At 37.7% G+C, this 14,667-nt stretch overlaps 1 protein-coding gene and 1 long non-coding RNA gene across 7 annotated transcripts in view; one reads left to right on the forward strand and one right to left on the reverse strand.

Annotated features, from left to right (window-relative positions):
- LOC111328621 (cadherin-23-like) overlaps positions 1-14,667 on the forward strand; it is a 50,492-nt gene that overhangs the window by 3,546 nt on the left and 32,279 nt on the right. For 2 of the 5 annotated variants that reach the window (XM_088748347.1, XM_088748351.1), the window contains exons 1-6: positions 7,319-7,476; positions 7,579-7,742; positions 10,405-10,473; positions 10,684-10,820; positions 10,943-11,014; positions 13,979-14,068. In XM_088748347.1, coding sequence (XP_088604473.1) covers positions 7,667-7,742; positions 10,405-10,473; positions 10,684-10,820; positions 10,943-11,014; positions 13,979-14,068 — 444 coding nt within the window. In that variant the 5' untranslated portion in view covers positions 7,319-7,476; positions 7,579-7,666. Of the gene's footprint in view, positions 1-6,415; positions 6,553-7,303; positions 7,477-7,578; positions 7,743-10,404; positions 10,474-10,683; positions 10,821-10,942; positions 11,015-13,978; positions 14,069-14,667 lie in introns of those variants that run through there. The other 3 variants (XM_088748349.1, XM_088748352.1, XM_088748350.1) reach the window with 3 other exon arrangements.
- On the reverse strand, positions 377-6,373 carry LOC148740167 (uncharacterized). 2 transcript variants are annotated; one of them, XR_015996487.1, is made up of 3 exons: positions 6,121-6,373; positions 4,567-4,728; positions 377-2,756 (listed from the first exon to the last, which is right to left on the reverse strand). It is a non-coding gene; the product is annotated as an uncharacterized LOC148740167 (long non-coding RNA). The 2 variants fall into 2 exon arrangements; XR_015996488.1 differs by lacking the exon at positions 377-2,756 and adding an exon at positions 2,998-3,146.

The following is a 14,667-nucleotide window of genomic DNA, read 5'->3' on the forward strand; positions in this document are numbered from 1 at the left end:
ATTTTCCGCCTAGCTTGTGATTTTGATGTCATTTTCACAAATCTACTTGAAGATATCTCAATGATCTTTTATGATAGATAAAAGAAAAAAAAAAAGAAACATGATTAAGAGTTGTCGCTATTTGCAATGATAGCGGTTACACCCACGACGTGATAAAAGTACTTCCTCGCTGCAGGATAAAAAGGCGAAAGGCGGCGAATATGAAGGGTAGAAAAGAGATCAAACAGCGGGGCATTAGTCTTTTGTTTTTTCGCATGTAGGTGTCTTTTCAAGTTACTGTTTTGAAACTTACAGCAGTACGACCGGTCTAGTTCTGTTATTATTACCCACAGGCAAGTGTATCTTGAGCTCTGAACAAGAACCTGAACAAACTGGATATTTTGAATCACTTCTGTGCTTTTATTTGTATCACAACAGTGCGATTTACATTTCTCTAACCTAGCCTGCCACGTGCTTAAGGCAAGGATATGCATAAAATTAGACTTGACTGTTAATTAAACGATAGCCCTTTATTTTTAAGTAAAAAGGCTATCGTAGAAATGTTTAGATGTGGGCAAGACAATACCAATGATAAGAATACGAGTCGCGACGAAAAAAAGAAAAAAAACTGACAAAAACTAAATAGTTATTTTGCATAATACGAAAGCAGTCATCATGCTATGGATCATTGTCAAGGCACATATCGTGCGAGGAATCTTCCCTCCCACTTACGACAAATTTGCACGATAATTGAATCTCGTTAGATGCAAAGTGTCGAAACAATAACACCATCGATAAGTGTAGGAATAGGAAAAAATTTAACTATAAGACAATTCTGGAACACGCAAGGCATAGGAGGAGCAATTCCATTTACACCTAACTCCAAACCTACAAATTAGTGAGAGACATTGGCCTGGCAAGCAAAATATTGACTTGAAATAAATTTTGATATTTTTACTTATTCATGATGTTTCTTCACCTGCTGGTAAATACGTGCCAATATTCAAACGACGAAGATAAAAATGTTGTTATTAGTTAGTTTTAGCGTTCGCAAACTATAATCTAAGATAAGTAAAAGTTGGCCATTAGTTCAATTTAAAGTCGCCTGCGAGGTTGATAGTTTCAGTTAAGATGATATTTTCGGCATGGTTATCTACCATTTTGATATGGAAATTATGACGACATCATGCAGACTCATTTCAAATCTTTTAACCTTGGTACGTAAAGGGTCACATGGAAATGTCAGCTTTCAGTACAAAAACAATATTTTCAGTGTACTCTGAAAGACTTGTGTCTGCTGAAAAGTCGATACATTTGGGAAGTCTATCGTGAGCTACACGATTGGAATAAGCCGTTCAGTCACAGAATCAATGTATTGAGTGCTTCACCTAGCTATTTATTACACAAAACACGAGAATTTTATTCCATAAAGCTCATTTGTAGAAATCTAGACGCTTTATTTTCACATGCGGAAAAAGCCTATACAGCCAATCAGAATGGCGTACAGCTCTTTCACGTGTCGAAGTATAACCAATCGAATTGCTCGAAATATTTACACGGGCGCACGCTTGCTCGTGCTCGCAAAATTTTTGCAACTGCTCGCATGCTCGTAGTCTCAATTTAAAAGTGCTTTCAAAATTTGGCCTTTGCTGAACTGCTTTATTGATATCGTATTTAGATTTAAAGAAAAAAAAAACTTTTGTAAGTGCAGTTTTCCGTACAGCACTTTATTCCCTTGAAATACATGTACTGCAATATTTTCCATTGCCATTGAATTTGCGTTGTTAGTGAGTTTTTGTCTCTAATTTACGTTCAGAAAAATATTTCAATGAAAATACATACATACATACATACATAAATTTTATTGTGTTATGTGCAATAAACAGCTCCCGACATAGAAAGTGCTTTGTACTGGGTTTTATTCAGTAGTTGTTTGTGTCAAAAGCCCTCACTCGCTCGTACCTCGCTCGTTCGGGTTTTTGACACAAACAACTCGTAAATAAAACCCCTTTCTATGACGTAAACTATATATATTGAATATCATGAATTATATTTGTAAGTTGTGTTTACTGTATCGCACGAAAAATTTCAAAGGCACATAGTTTTTTCTTTTCAAAGTAAAATAACATCTGTTGCTTTTTTTAAAACGGTTCACCAAATATGAAGTTAATATGACCGACTGGATCATGATCGAAACTCTTCAACAAACAAAAGAGGAAAAACTGTTATAGCACAACTGTTCGGGTACTGATTATAACTTTTTTAGACCGGTCTAGAAAAAAAAGGTACAAAGAATATAAAAAATTGGCATACAAGACACAGCCATATAATAAACATCTTATTAACCGAGCTAGGTCGGTCTGTACATGGGAGAATCTGGTTCTGTCCTGGTGTGCAGCTTCACAAGGGAATTACCATTGTTCTTTCTTTGTTTAGGAGTTATTGGTTAGCTGTTGTGTATTGTTCGGTCTTTTGTAACGGCTCTTGTGAACCGGTACACGAGGACAGAACCGAGAATCTTGACCTCGGTCGCTGGTACAGACCTCACTGCGTTCAATCTGTACTGGCGACCTCGGTCAAGATTCTCCCATACAGACCTTCTGCTCGGTTAATAAGAACTAGGTAAAACACTGTCAAACTTAAAAGCCTGGGGGCGGCATTTGATTTCAGTGCGCGCCAGGGGAGAGCGGAGCTGAATGTATTTTTGCTTCATTGATGTATATTTTCCGTAATAGTGTAATAACCAGCTGAATAAGCGGGAATTACAAACAAAACACCTGAAAGGAACAGAAGAAAGTGAACAAATTTAGAACGTTTAATTAGAGTAAACTTTTAAAACCCAATTCGAACAAATTGCGTACCTGTTATCCATCTTGCCTATAAATTTGACTGCATTTACTTCATTACAATTCTCTAAATAACGCTGTGTACCAGAATGAATACTATGAAGCGTTCGTGGAGGGTAAGTTTCTCCTGTGTCTTTGCATACGCCCATGACGAACTTTGTCCGGACAAGACTTTTTTTTTTTTTTTTTTTTTTTTTTTTTTAATAATTTTATTGGCATTCTACTGAGTTACAAAAGTAATAAACGAGAAGTTACACGTACAAAAAAAATTGCCAAAAGGGAGTAACGAACGGGACGTGAGTACCCATGCAAGGAAACTCCCTACAGAATAAAAAATAAATAAATATTACAAAGTTTTAAGTCAGTGCGAATGAGTTCTATGGCAGGAACAGTCTATAAACACTGACCAGGTACACGGTTGGTCAATATCTTTAGCCTACTCTGCCGTCATGTGGCAAATGTTTGTTTCCAAATCTTGAATTTGAGAAGTTTCCACGGCAAATCCGCTTTCTTATTTGTTCTTCCCGCCTGCCACTCCCCTTATATTTATCGAATTTACTTATATTTACTCCCATTTATTTACCGAACAGGTCGACTTTAGGATAGCATTTTCCAATACTTCGCTTTCTTCTTCTTCGCTTTTTGGTTCACGAAACGTTCGGTTCGAGGCCAAGGGATTTTTGGTGTGTCATGAATTGTTTACTACAATCCCAAAACTACATAATGCATATTAATTCTCACAATAATTCCCAGGTAGCACGTGCTAGCGTCTTCAAATTCATTTGTGCAACTCGAAATTAAAATTATCACTGACGCTAGTACGCTATAAACCAAAAATTATCGCACAAGTACGCTAAACGAACAAGTTCGCATATTCCCTAGAGACTTGCGCTTTTTAAGCCATTCAATAAACTCGCGGGTCGTGTTTTGTCGTATTAAAAATCCACTCGGCTTCGCCCAGTGGTTTTATAACCCGATAAAACACTCCCGTTTGTTTATAAACAGTGCATAAGTAAGAACCATTCATTCGCTCTGACGAAGGGCTAACGCTCGAAACGTCAGCTTTGAAACTCTTTACGGCGGCCAATCTACATCACCGACCCAGTTGATAAAACCAAAATTACCTTGGTTGTATATTTACAGCTTAGTAGTAATCATAGGACTGAATGGAGTCCAAGTCGAGTCATCACAAGTATGAATACAGACCAAATTAAATGACTAAGAGGGAAAATTTGTGTTAAAAGACTGACAAAGAGGGTTTTGATTGGTTAATTTGAACTTCAACTTTGAATGTGATTGGTTGATGTACCAATCTATCATAAAAATCACAATTTTCAAGAATAGAATGAAATGAAATAAAGGGAAAATTTGTGTTAAACACTGACAAAGAAGGTTTTCATTGGTTGATTTGAACTTCAACTTTGAATGTGATTGGTTGATATACACCACGACTTTGAATATGATTGGCTTACTTTACGACAACAGACCGTCAGATGACAAACTTACTTGACAAGTTAATTAATGGAATATAGGAGCTTTTTTAAAACCAATCACAACCAAGGAAATTGTAATTTTTATGATTATGTGACTTAATTAATACTCCAAGCATCTTAAATCTATCGTTAGTGTGTTCAGTACGCACTTTTTGAATAAAATGGGGCGTCAAGAACTCTCAAAGAAACTCGATTTTCAAGTTAAGACGCCATGGTTACATTCTATAGCTCAAACCACGGTGACTCACCGTTGAAAGATGAATCCGTCTTGAGTTTTTTATTCACCGGGTGAAATGAGTAACCATTGAATTTCGAGACTTTGTACTGTCAATCAGGATCAACGATCAAAAGTGACTGTTCTTTTAAGCTCTGAACCCTGAATTCAACACGTCACGCTCTTGCTCAGTCATCTGAAAAATATTTTTCACTTTCAAATGGTGATAGTGGCTGGTCTATGTTGATATGACAAGGGCATACGGAATTATTTATGAGGAATTGGTGAGCAAGCGTTTTCTTTCTACTTTTATAATTAATGCCGTTATTACAGTTACTATTTTCATGTTTCAGCTGGAGCTCGTTAAGTCTATTATAATTTGCCTATGATGGTAAATTGGAGAAGTGCATGTTAAAAAGAATTGTTCCATATAATTTTCCATTACGCGTCGGCAATTTTGAGCTTTCTGGAAAAATTTAAAGAAAAAGCGATCGATAAACTTTCTCTTCGTATCATTTTTTTTCTCTGTATCAGTGGGACTCAACATGGTCATTACATGTTACAAAACACCAGGAGCCCTGTTATTTCCACTTGAAAACTATTATTAAGCAGAAGTCTCGATGAATTTTGAACAGAGTCTCTACCATACCATTTATAACTATCCAAAAACTAAGGATTCAAGTTTACATTGACAAATTTCACACAAGCCAAGCCTCCTGCTCACCTGAACTGACATATCAGTTTTTGGAAAGGTCTAGGGAGACTCGTAAGGTACAAATTTTCTTTTTTTTCGCCATTTTCCTTGCCAAGGATAGGCTGTCAATAAATTGCTGTCATAAGAAATTCTGAAGTGTGTTAATGATCATAAAGTTCACTTGACTGTTATCAAGTGATTCCAATATGCTATTTTGTCGTCCTCAGACAAAAGAAGAGCTAATTCTTTATGAACATTAATAAAGGAAAATCCTCCTCAGTCACTAATTGGTTTTCTTTAAGTTTCCTACTAAAGATCTCTGAAACAATAACAAGTATCGCTAGAATGCGAGCGGCATGGGAATGAATTTTTCCTCTTTTATAAACCTGCAAAGAATTTGAACATATTTTCTGGTGTAGGTCAATCTAGATTGAGTTGAACCACTTTCCGACTAGTAGAAGGTTATATATATGTAGCACTGTCTGCAGTTAGTTATATATATATTTAGTATAATTTCAGAGCTGAACAAAGAGTTTCCAGCAATCTGATTGGTCGAGCGGTTCCTTGTATGACGTTATATAAACCGCTCCGCGCGGTTTATATAAAATGTTAAACTAAAATGTTAATAAATGTTACTAAAATGTTATGATTTTAGAAATTTCTCTGTTGTTCAGCTCTGAAATTATGCTAAAACAATTATTCGCCTCAGGTTCGGTGAATATTGTCGAATAATCCCCTCGACTTCGTCTCGGGGATTATTCGACGATATTCACCTCGCCTTCGGCAAATAATTGTTAAATATAAAACCTGAATTTGGGCCTCCAATCACATATACTGAGACGAAAACATAATATCGTATAAAATTTAGGCTAAGGATCAGAAATGGAATCTCACAAGGTAATACCAGCGCTGAACAGCAAACGGAGTTTCAACCGCAACTGAAGTCTGTGGCCACGAAGAAAGTAAAACTAAGACTTGTTCCAATCTTCTGTTACCCAGCCTTTAAATCTGTGGCTGTATGGTTTGTTTGGGTTTGCAAAGATAATGTTCATAGTTTCACACCATGTTAGAGGCTATCATCTCCTTGCGCAATGACAATACATTGGTTGTTGCAAATACATTGATTGTTGCTGTGTGTATTTATGGATATTACCACTGATGAAAAATTCATAACTTTAAGGCAAGTTTCTGCTGGTATTAGCACAAAGCGCCCACGATACAGTCACTTTCAAGAGCTGCTTCTTAAAACGGTATTTGAACGGTTCACTCTCTATTGGAATCGGACCAGAAACCATACATCAACTGAATTTTATGACACTTATGAACGTAAGTTTTAGAGCAGGCTAAAAAGTTTGATTCAATGAGATACACTGAAACACATGTTTTAATTTGCGGCCGACAGATCTCCATCATTTTGAATTACGATGGATTTCTATCTGGTCTTGCTCCATGTGACCAAGATGGTTTAATTTCAATTTTACAATTTCGTCGATTACTAGTCGCTAATTGTTCCGAAAATCTTATGGCAAAGGCCGTGCTTCGCTTATTTAATTGACTGAACCGGGCTCGTTAGCGAAATTGCAGGCTGAATATAATTACAGGTTACATACAAGTACCTCTCTATTTACATCTCAGCCAAATCGTGAAACGATGGCGTTTGAAACTGAAAACTGCTTAACTTGAGATTTACAAATTCAAGGCTGTCAGCCTTAAGTTTCTTATCCTTAGAAGTATTCCAATTTGTTATGATAAGGGGAGAGATCCCGCCAATACCATTGCACGACCCTCTGTTAATGTTTCCACAACATCTACTACTTAGACAAAGAAAACGTTCGCGTTGTATGATGAATTATTTGTGATAATACGGTAGGCATGGAGATGACGTCATTGTTGAAAGAAGAGCTGAAAATATAGTCGAAAGCTGCTGTTAACGAATTCAAAACAGACCTGAATTGAAGTTCAAATAAGAGATATTCCAGAGTTTATATCGATCTTATATATCATTATTACAACTTATTTGATCGACGAGAAATTTTCGAACACTGTAGTTGCGAGACATGCAGTGGTATTAATGTAAGCTGCGATCACATAGATTCATGGAAATATAAAGTTTATGTAAATTTTGGCAGCGCTAAAAAGTTCATCGTTGGGTAGCCATGAGCGAAATAGTGACCTGACATTTTCGACCGCCAAAACTTTCGACGGATGCACGCAAAGCTCGCCAAAATACAAATAAGAAAAATGAAACTGGTAAGCGTTTTCTTCAAGGCGAGTAACTGTGCAGGTGGAAGTTTTTTTAGATGCTGCTTCGACTAATATATAAATATTTTTAAATTCAAATTCTATTTGTAGGCTAGTCGTGGATAAAGCGCTATGCAGACTTCATGTCTCGGGAAGAGAAGTCTGTTAAACAGCTGACCACTGGCAGACGAAAGAAAGTATGGACCGTTTGAAAAATATTATTTTCGGAATTTTCTTGGTGTACGTGAGAGATTTTCAGAAGTGTTCCTGCCAAGGTAGGTATCCTTTGAACAAAACGATATCATTTACCAGATGCGCATAATAAATTTAATTTTCGGACCAACCAGAATTAATCACTTTGAGCATTGTTTTGAGCAAGAAGGACCAGAGAACACAGTTTTTGTAAGCCAGCTAGAGTCTGTTGTTATCCATGACTCCAAACTAAATCATAAGCGGGCAAAGATGAACACCGCCCAACCGTTTCAATAAACCAAATGTTCTAGCCGTCGGTGACATTTTCAGGCGAGTTGTTTCGCCTTGGAGCTTACAAAGGTGTCGCGAAAACTGCTTTTTAAAGTGAAAGATAATTTTTTCAATTCCAACTCTCACTCTTCACGAAACAGATATAACCAAAGTCACTGATCTTGCGTTAAGAAAAAGTTCATGTATATTAACATAAGAAAGTGCGCTTTGAAAAATATACAACAAATATTTAAATATTCCACAGACGCTATTCGCTATGCCTGATGATTACTAAACAGTAAGGCTGACACAGTTAATTTTAATAAGCACGTCCAAAGTGTTTTGGGCATAAAAAGTACTCCATAATTTGATATTGAAAAGAAAATACCGTTGAAACGTTTATGGGTTTTTTCAAGATGGCTACCTCGATTATTTAGAGCGTAAATTCCAAGTAAATATACTCTTTATTGCAGTATTTTGTTATTCCTTTCAAAACCGTGACTTCAGTTGGCGAAAACCGTTGACTTTTATATAATTTTGCACAACTTCCTACTGAACACAACTCGGTTAAACAGGGTATGCTTTCAAGGCTGAAATAAGATCAAAAGCGAACAAAAAACAGAAGTTTTTATCCGACATATGGTAACTAAGCCGGGATCAAGATTTACTGATATGGTCGCGTGGCCCAAGGCAATTTCTCTTCCGTTTGTTATTACATTCACAATACCGAGCACATGGTGGTGTTCATATGGCGTGATATTGGACTTCCGCAACCAAACAGAAGTTGAACTGATTTTATGAAATACAGAATAATATTTGCTTTTCATTTTTAAATTGCTTAAGATGAAGATTAGTATAGAATTTGCTCTGACGAGGGGCTGACGCTCGAAAGGTCAGCTTTTTAACTCGTTACGGTGGCCAGTTTACAATAGGCCATTTTACAGTTGTGTACTTAGTTGCCAAGCCTTTGATTTGGAGTGAGGCTGAAGGTGACCTAGTTGTGATAGAGACCAGTATCTAGTTAGCATAATAACAAAGTAATTTACATTTGAAAAGCAGCAATGTCTGTATCATAACAAGGTCACCCTTAGCCTCACTCCTATTCAAAAGCTTGGCAACCAAGCATGCAGCTGTAAAATGGACTATTTCAACTTACGCTGCACCACAGTTTCTTTAGAAACTTTCACCCTTTATAGGGAATACTGCTGTTTATTTTGCTTCAGTAATCATAAGACTTGTTAACACGAATTTAAGGACCATTTCTGACAGGACTTCGGATATAAAACAAATAAACAATTCAAAACAAAAATTTTCAAAAACCGTATTCTGTAGGGACTGGTCATAATACATCACTGGAAGGGAGGGGAGTGGGGGAATGGGGTGGTCGAAGGATTTAGGTTGTGTCACGATAAATTTTACCAGATCCCCCTTAGGCTTCGCAAAATTCTGATGACCCTCCCCCCTTATCTGCCCATTGGCACTTGGCAATCAATTTCTGATAGTTACCCTTTTATGCTCTGTTAGCGTCGACTGATTTCCCCCCCGAAAAAAATTCCTTGGAACCCCCACCCATCCCTATACGATAGATAATGACTTGTCTCCTACATTAATTGCCGACTTTGAATTACCCATAAAGGCATCGTAAAGTTAAGGGCTCCAAACTAGAACTATAAGCTGTCTGTATTCTCGTGCCCAGATCCTACCGTGCAACCATAACTGAGAAACCGCTTAGCCGTGGGAGGTCTGGGTACGAGACTAGCTTGTCTGGCTCCGTGATTTCATCTTTTTGTCGAACATGTTGAACTCGTCACTGCAAATGTGTTCTATTTACGTGTTTACACAGTTTCTTTTCATTGACATAAATGCGTGGAACATCGCATATCTTGGTACGCTGTGATCTTGGAAAAATTTGACTGCGGGACCAACATGAGAGCTTTTGAAACTTGCACATTTCTAATCTTACAATCTCATCATTGTTTCAGGGTGACCCACAAAAAAAATCTAAAAAAATTTCTGTAAAACTTTTATAGCAATGCAATGATTGCAATGAAATACAATGATTGCAACCGAAGATTATTGTAACAATTAGTGCTTATGGGGTCGAAACAAGATTAGGCTCGATTTTCACCGCTCTCTCGGGTTTGGTCTTTTTCGTTCCTCCCCGAAGAGGAGGAGGAAGCGCGGGCTCCGGCTCCCGAAGAGCGGCTGGTAATCGAGCCTGAAGCAAGATATGATGAAAAAGAATTTACATGGAATCATTACTATAATTTCTGTTATCTCATTGGTCAGCTTTGAATGTGAAGCCCGCCTTGTAACAGTAATTGCGGCACAACTCTTTCGCATCGCGGTGTGACTCTTGAAATAGCGACATGCTAATTATATGCCATCGCACTTTATCGAAACTGGATTTTTCAACTGTGAACCGAGCGTGACTACATCAGCAATTCAATCACTGAGAAAGTATTTTCTCCTTAGCTGGAAATCGAAAACCTACATTTGACGAGCAGCCGCTGGTAATTGAGGTCCCTGAAAATACAACTGTAGGTGAGTAGATTGATTTAGTTACTTTTTCATTTAACTTTTCACTCATTTATCATTCCCTTATTCGCTTCCTTGCTTATTCTCTAACCAGCCATCTATTAAGTGAGTGATATTTTGTGCGAGCGAAGCAAAATTCCCGTGACATTACATAAACTTTTGTTACATAAACTTCTCAGCGCCTTGGAACCATTCTTATTTTTTTGTTTTTTCAAGGTTCATCTCTGGTGTACATCAAAGCTTCGGACAGGGATAAGGACCCTATACGGTTCTCACTGGATTCAGCAGTTCAGAACCTACTCGAGATTGACAACACTGGAAACTTGACTCTCAAAAATCCACTAGACAGAGAGGTTAGCAAATTTATATAAATATTCATACTTATCTTAATTTGGATTAAGAACGATGGTATATTTTGAGTCGAAAGGTTGTAGAGAGTCTTTTTTTGGTTAATTTCTTTGTTTGTATTTTATAGCTAGAAGTTAAATATCTATTCAATATCTACGCTGCCGACCTTTGTCCTGGATGTGATCCAGAAAAACGGAAGGTAAACGTCTGAGATATATTCGACGCTGTTGTAGTGGTAGAATATTCTTTCTTACGCTCCATAATTCCCTCCATTTTGAAATCCTGGTGATCCTTGCAACCTGATGGACTCTCATTGGTGCGATTTATTCATGAATCGCACAAATATTTGCTTTAAATTACATCTTTTTCCGGTAGTCTGGAAAACCAGGAATCCGGAGTTCCGCCGGATTATTACGACGTCTGTTTTTTTTTTTAATTCAAAACGACTCCGATGATTTTCCGAGGAGTGTACGAGCTCCGAATATACTCCGATGATTGACACAAAGATTATTCGATGGTTTCCGAAGTTACCCGGAGAGCCCTGAATTTTTGAAGGCTTGTTTTTTCAATTCTTCTTTTTCCAAGATTTTTCCGAAGAGTGTACGAGCTCCGAATATATACTCCGAGGATTAACCGAAAACTATCCGAGGGTGTCTGAAGTTACCCGGAGATCCTCGAGGAACAATCGAACCCCCGGCTTCATTTGCTTTTTATCGATTTTTAGATTTCATCTTTTGTTTATTTTTAATTATTAACTTATCTATTTTTTAACGGCCGTGAAACTAAATAATAAACAGCAAATCATTCGTCAAATTATAGGTTACGATGGTCAGCGTTCCATTAATCGAGATCTCGATTATTCATCAAAAGGGTACAAAGAAATTATGAAGCCTTAGTCAGTCTGCCATTTACGCAATTTCAATTCCGGGAAAGCACTGCTTAACGAAAGCGATAAGCTCTTCAGATAGAGACAGACCTCCCTCAGTTCTCCTCAACAGACCTTGCAAGTGGACTGTATGGAACCAGGGACGACGTGTACACAGACATGCTATGTTAATATGGTAGTATCTTCTTTGTGCTCTTCCTAGCTTTCAATATTTTGTGCCATCTAAGTACAGATTTGGATACCTGTCCACCTCTAAACGTCCAATGACTGCCATGCTATCAACTGGTTGAGAGTCTTTTTGAAAGCTTACTTCACATCCCTTACATTTTGAGATGTTTCCTTTTAGCTTCATTTAAAAGAAGGATTTGAAGATTCAGGAATGATGGGTTTCGGCGGTAAAGGAAAACCTTGGGGTACAGATGGTTGGAGTGGACGCATACCGCTAAACGAATGCTGCTGCGTAGAAGACATCGCCGGCGACAGCCTTTGGCTAAACATAGATGTCGTAAATGACTGTGGTAACGGCCCTGGGTATCCAAAAGGATGATTTTGGCCAGCCCCTCCCATTGCTGTGGCCACGTGAGACACCTTGCTGGTCAGGGAAAAATTCTGATGCTGTGGCTGTGGATCTGATATTTTCATTCAAAATTCAAGTTATTAATTCAAGTTTTAACTCAAAAAAATGATTTCGCGATCACTTTTTAGACGATGGCGTCACTAACGTATTTTACTGCATCCCAAGTCTTCACAAGGCCTGCGTTTTCGATCGTTCTTTGTTCTTCGGACGAGGAAAAAGGAGTGGGATATCGGAGTGGTTGACTGTCCAACCGGAAACAAACTGATTTGAATTTACCCAATATCCATGCACTTTTCACTTGGCTAAGACAAAATTCACCATCAAAAATTCCGTGTAACTAACATAATTATAGATTCTTCAGCGTTTTCTTAATTCCTCATAGATGTTCGACCATTTTCATGGGGGTTCGATTGTTCTTCAGGCCGGATCCTCGAGTAACTTCGGAGTATATGCACAGCTCGTACACCACTCGGAAAATCTTCGGAGTTGTTTTAAATTCAAAACTGGCCTTGAAAAATTCAGGGATCTTCGGGTAACTTCGAAAACCTTTAGGTAATCTTTGGTTAATCTTCCAGTATATTTGGAACTCGTACGCTCTTCGGAAAGGTAAGCTGGAAAACCTGCAGGGCCTGTTGAGGAGGAACGAGGGAGGCCTGTCTTTAACGGAAGAGCTTATCGCTTTCGTTAAGCAGTGCTTTCCCGGAATTGAAATTGCTTAAATGGAAGACTGACTAAGGCATCATATTTTCTTTGTACCCTTTAAATGAATAATCGAGATCTCGATTAATGGGACGCTGACCGTGTTAACCTATAATTTGACGAATGATTTGCTGTTTATTATTTAGTTTCACGGCCGTTAAAAAATAGATAAGTTAATAATTAAAATTAAACAAAAGTTGAAATAAAATAATCGATAAAAAGCAAATGAAGCCGGGGATTCGATCGTTCCTCGAGGATCTCCGGGTAACTTCAGAGACCCTCGGATAGTTTTCGGTTAATCATCGGAGTATATATTCGGAGCTCGTACACTCTTCGGAAAAATCTTGAAAAAAGAAAAAAGAAGAATTGAAAAAACAAGCCTTCAAAAATTCAGGGCCCTCTGGGTAAATTCGGAAACCATCGAATAATCTTCATGTTAATCATCGGAGTATATTCGGAGCTCGTACACTCTTCGGAAAATCATGCGAGTCGTTTTGAATTAATAAAACAGACGTTGAAATATTCCGGCGGAATTCCGGACTCAGGATTTTCCAGACTACCTCTTTTTCCCAGCCAACCAAAGAGCGTTAATTACTAAAAGACAACAATTAATCAGATTCCGAGGCTTGTTTAAACAATCCAATCAAAATAGAGGAAAATGAAAGACAACTTCGGCAACGTTCAGTTTTAAAAACCAGCTCAATACTGAATCAATTAGAAGTTTGCACATATTAAAAAATCCTGTATTTGAGCGACTGAATTTTGTAATTTGAAAATTAATGCAAAAAAGAGGTAATTGAACTTCGTGTTGATTTCAAATCACTGAAACTCGCTTTTGGCGCCCGTTCGATTATGATTTCAGACAAAATTACGTGCCTCTGAGTTCTATTACCATCATTTGAAAAAGTAGTTCATAGCTTTCTTAAGGAATTTGTAAAGTTTTTGCCATGCTGATTGAAAGGATTAAAATTTTTTGCCTGCTTGCTTCTCTTCATTTCTAGACTGGAAAACTTTTTGTCTTGTATGTTAAAGACGTCAATGACAATACACCAACCTTTATGAGTACACCTTATCTGGCCAGAGTTGCTGAGGTAAGATGTTTTCTCGTGTGTTAATTACTTGCCTCTTGACTCAACCTCGTTCCCAGGGCTTTTCCCTTTTTGAATATTTTGGCGGGCGGGAAAAGGCGCCCGCCAAAATATTCAAAAAGGGAAAAGCCCAGGGAACGAGGTTGCTTCTTGACTCTCAATTTGGCTGTTAAAATCTTGATTTTAAAGACAAAAGAAGCTCAGTTCATTTCTCTCGCCTGGTTAGCTCAGTTGGGGAATTGCTGGAAGTGTGCAAGGTTGAACTTTTAGCTGATCCCCAGACCTAAAAACAAACATTTATGTATGGGTCCTTAGATACATACAATATAAGATGGTCTCAATGAGGTTAACCGATAGCCGTAAAACGGCCAAAAAAATTGACAAATTTTAACCGATAGTCGTAAAAAAAGTTAACCGTTAAAAGAAAGTATGTTCACGTGACAAAGATAGAATGATATTAACCGTTAGCCTTAAAATAGCCAAAACTTAAACCGTTGGCCGTAAAAGCCATCTTTTCCTTGAGACCCTTGTATAATTTACTTGTGCGAATGTGTCAGCTCTGCAAGAAAATCTTACTCGTGCTTAGACATTTAAGTCCTAAT

Source organism: Stylophora pistillata, chromosome 2 (genome assembly GCF_964205215.1).
Source record: "Stylophora pistillata chromosome 2, jaStyPist1.2, whole genome shotgun sequence".
NCBI lineage: Eukaryota > Metazoa > Cnidaria > Anthozoa > Scleractinia > Pocilloporidae > Stylophora > Stylophora pistillata.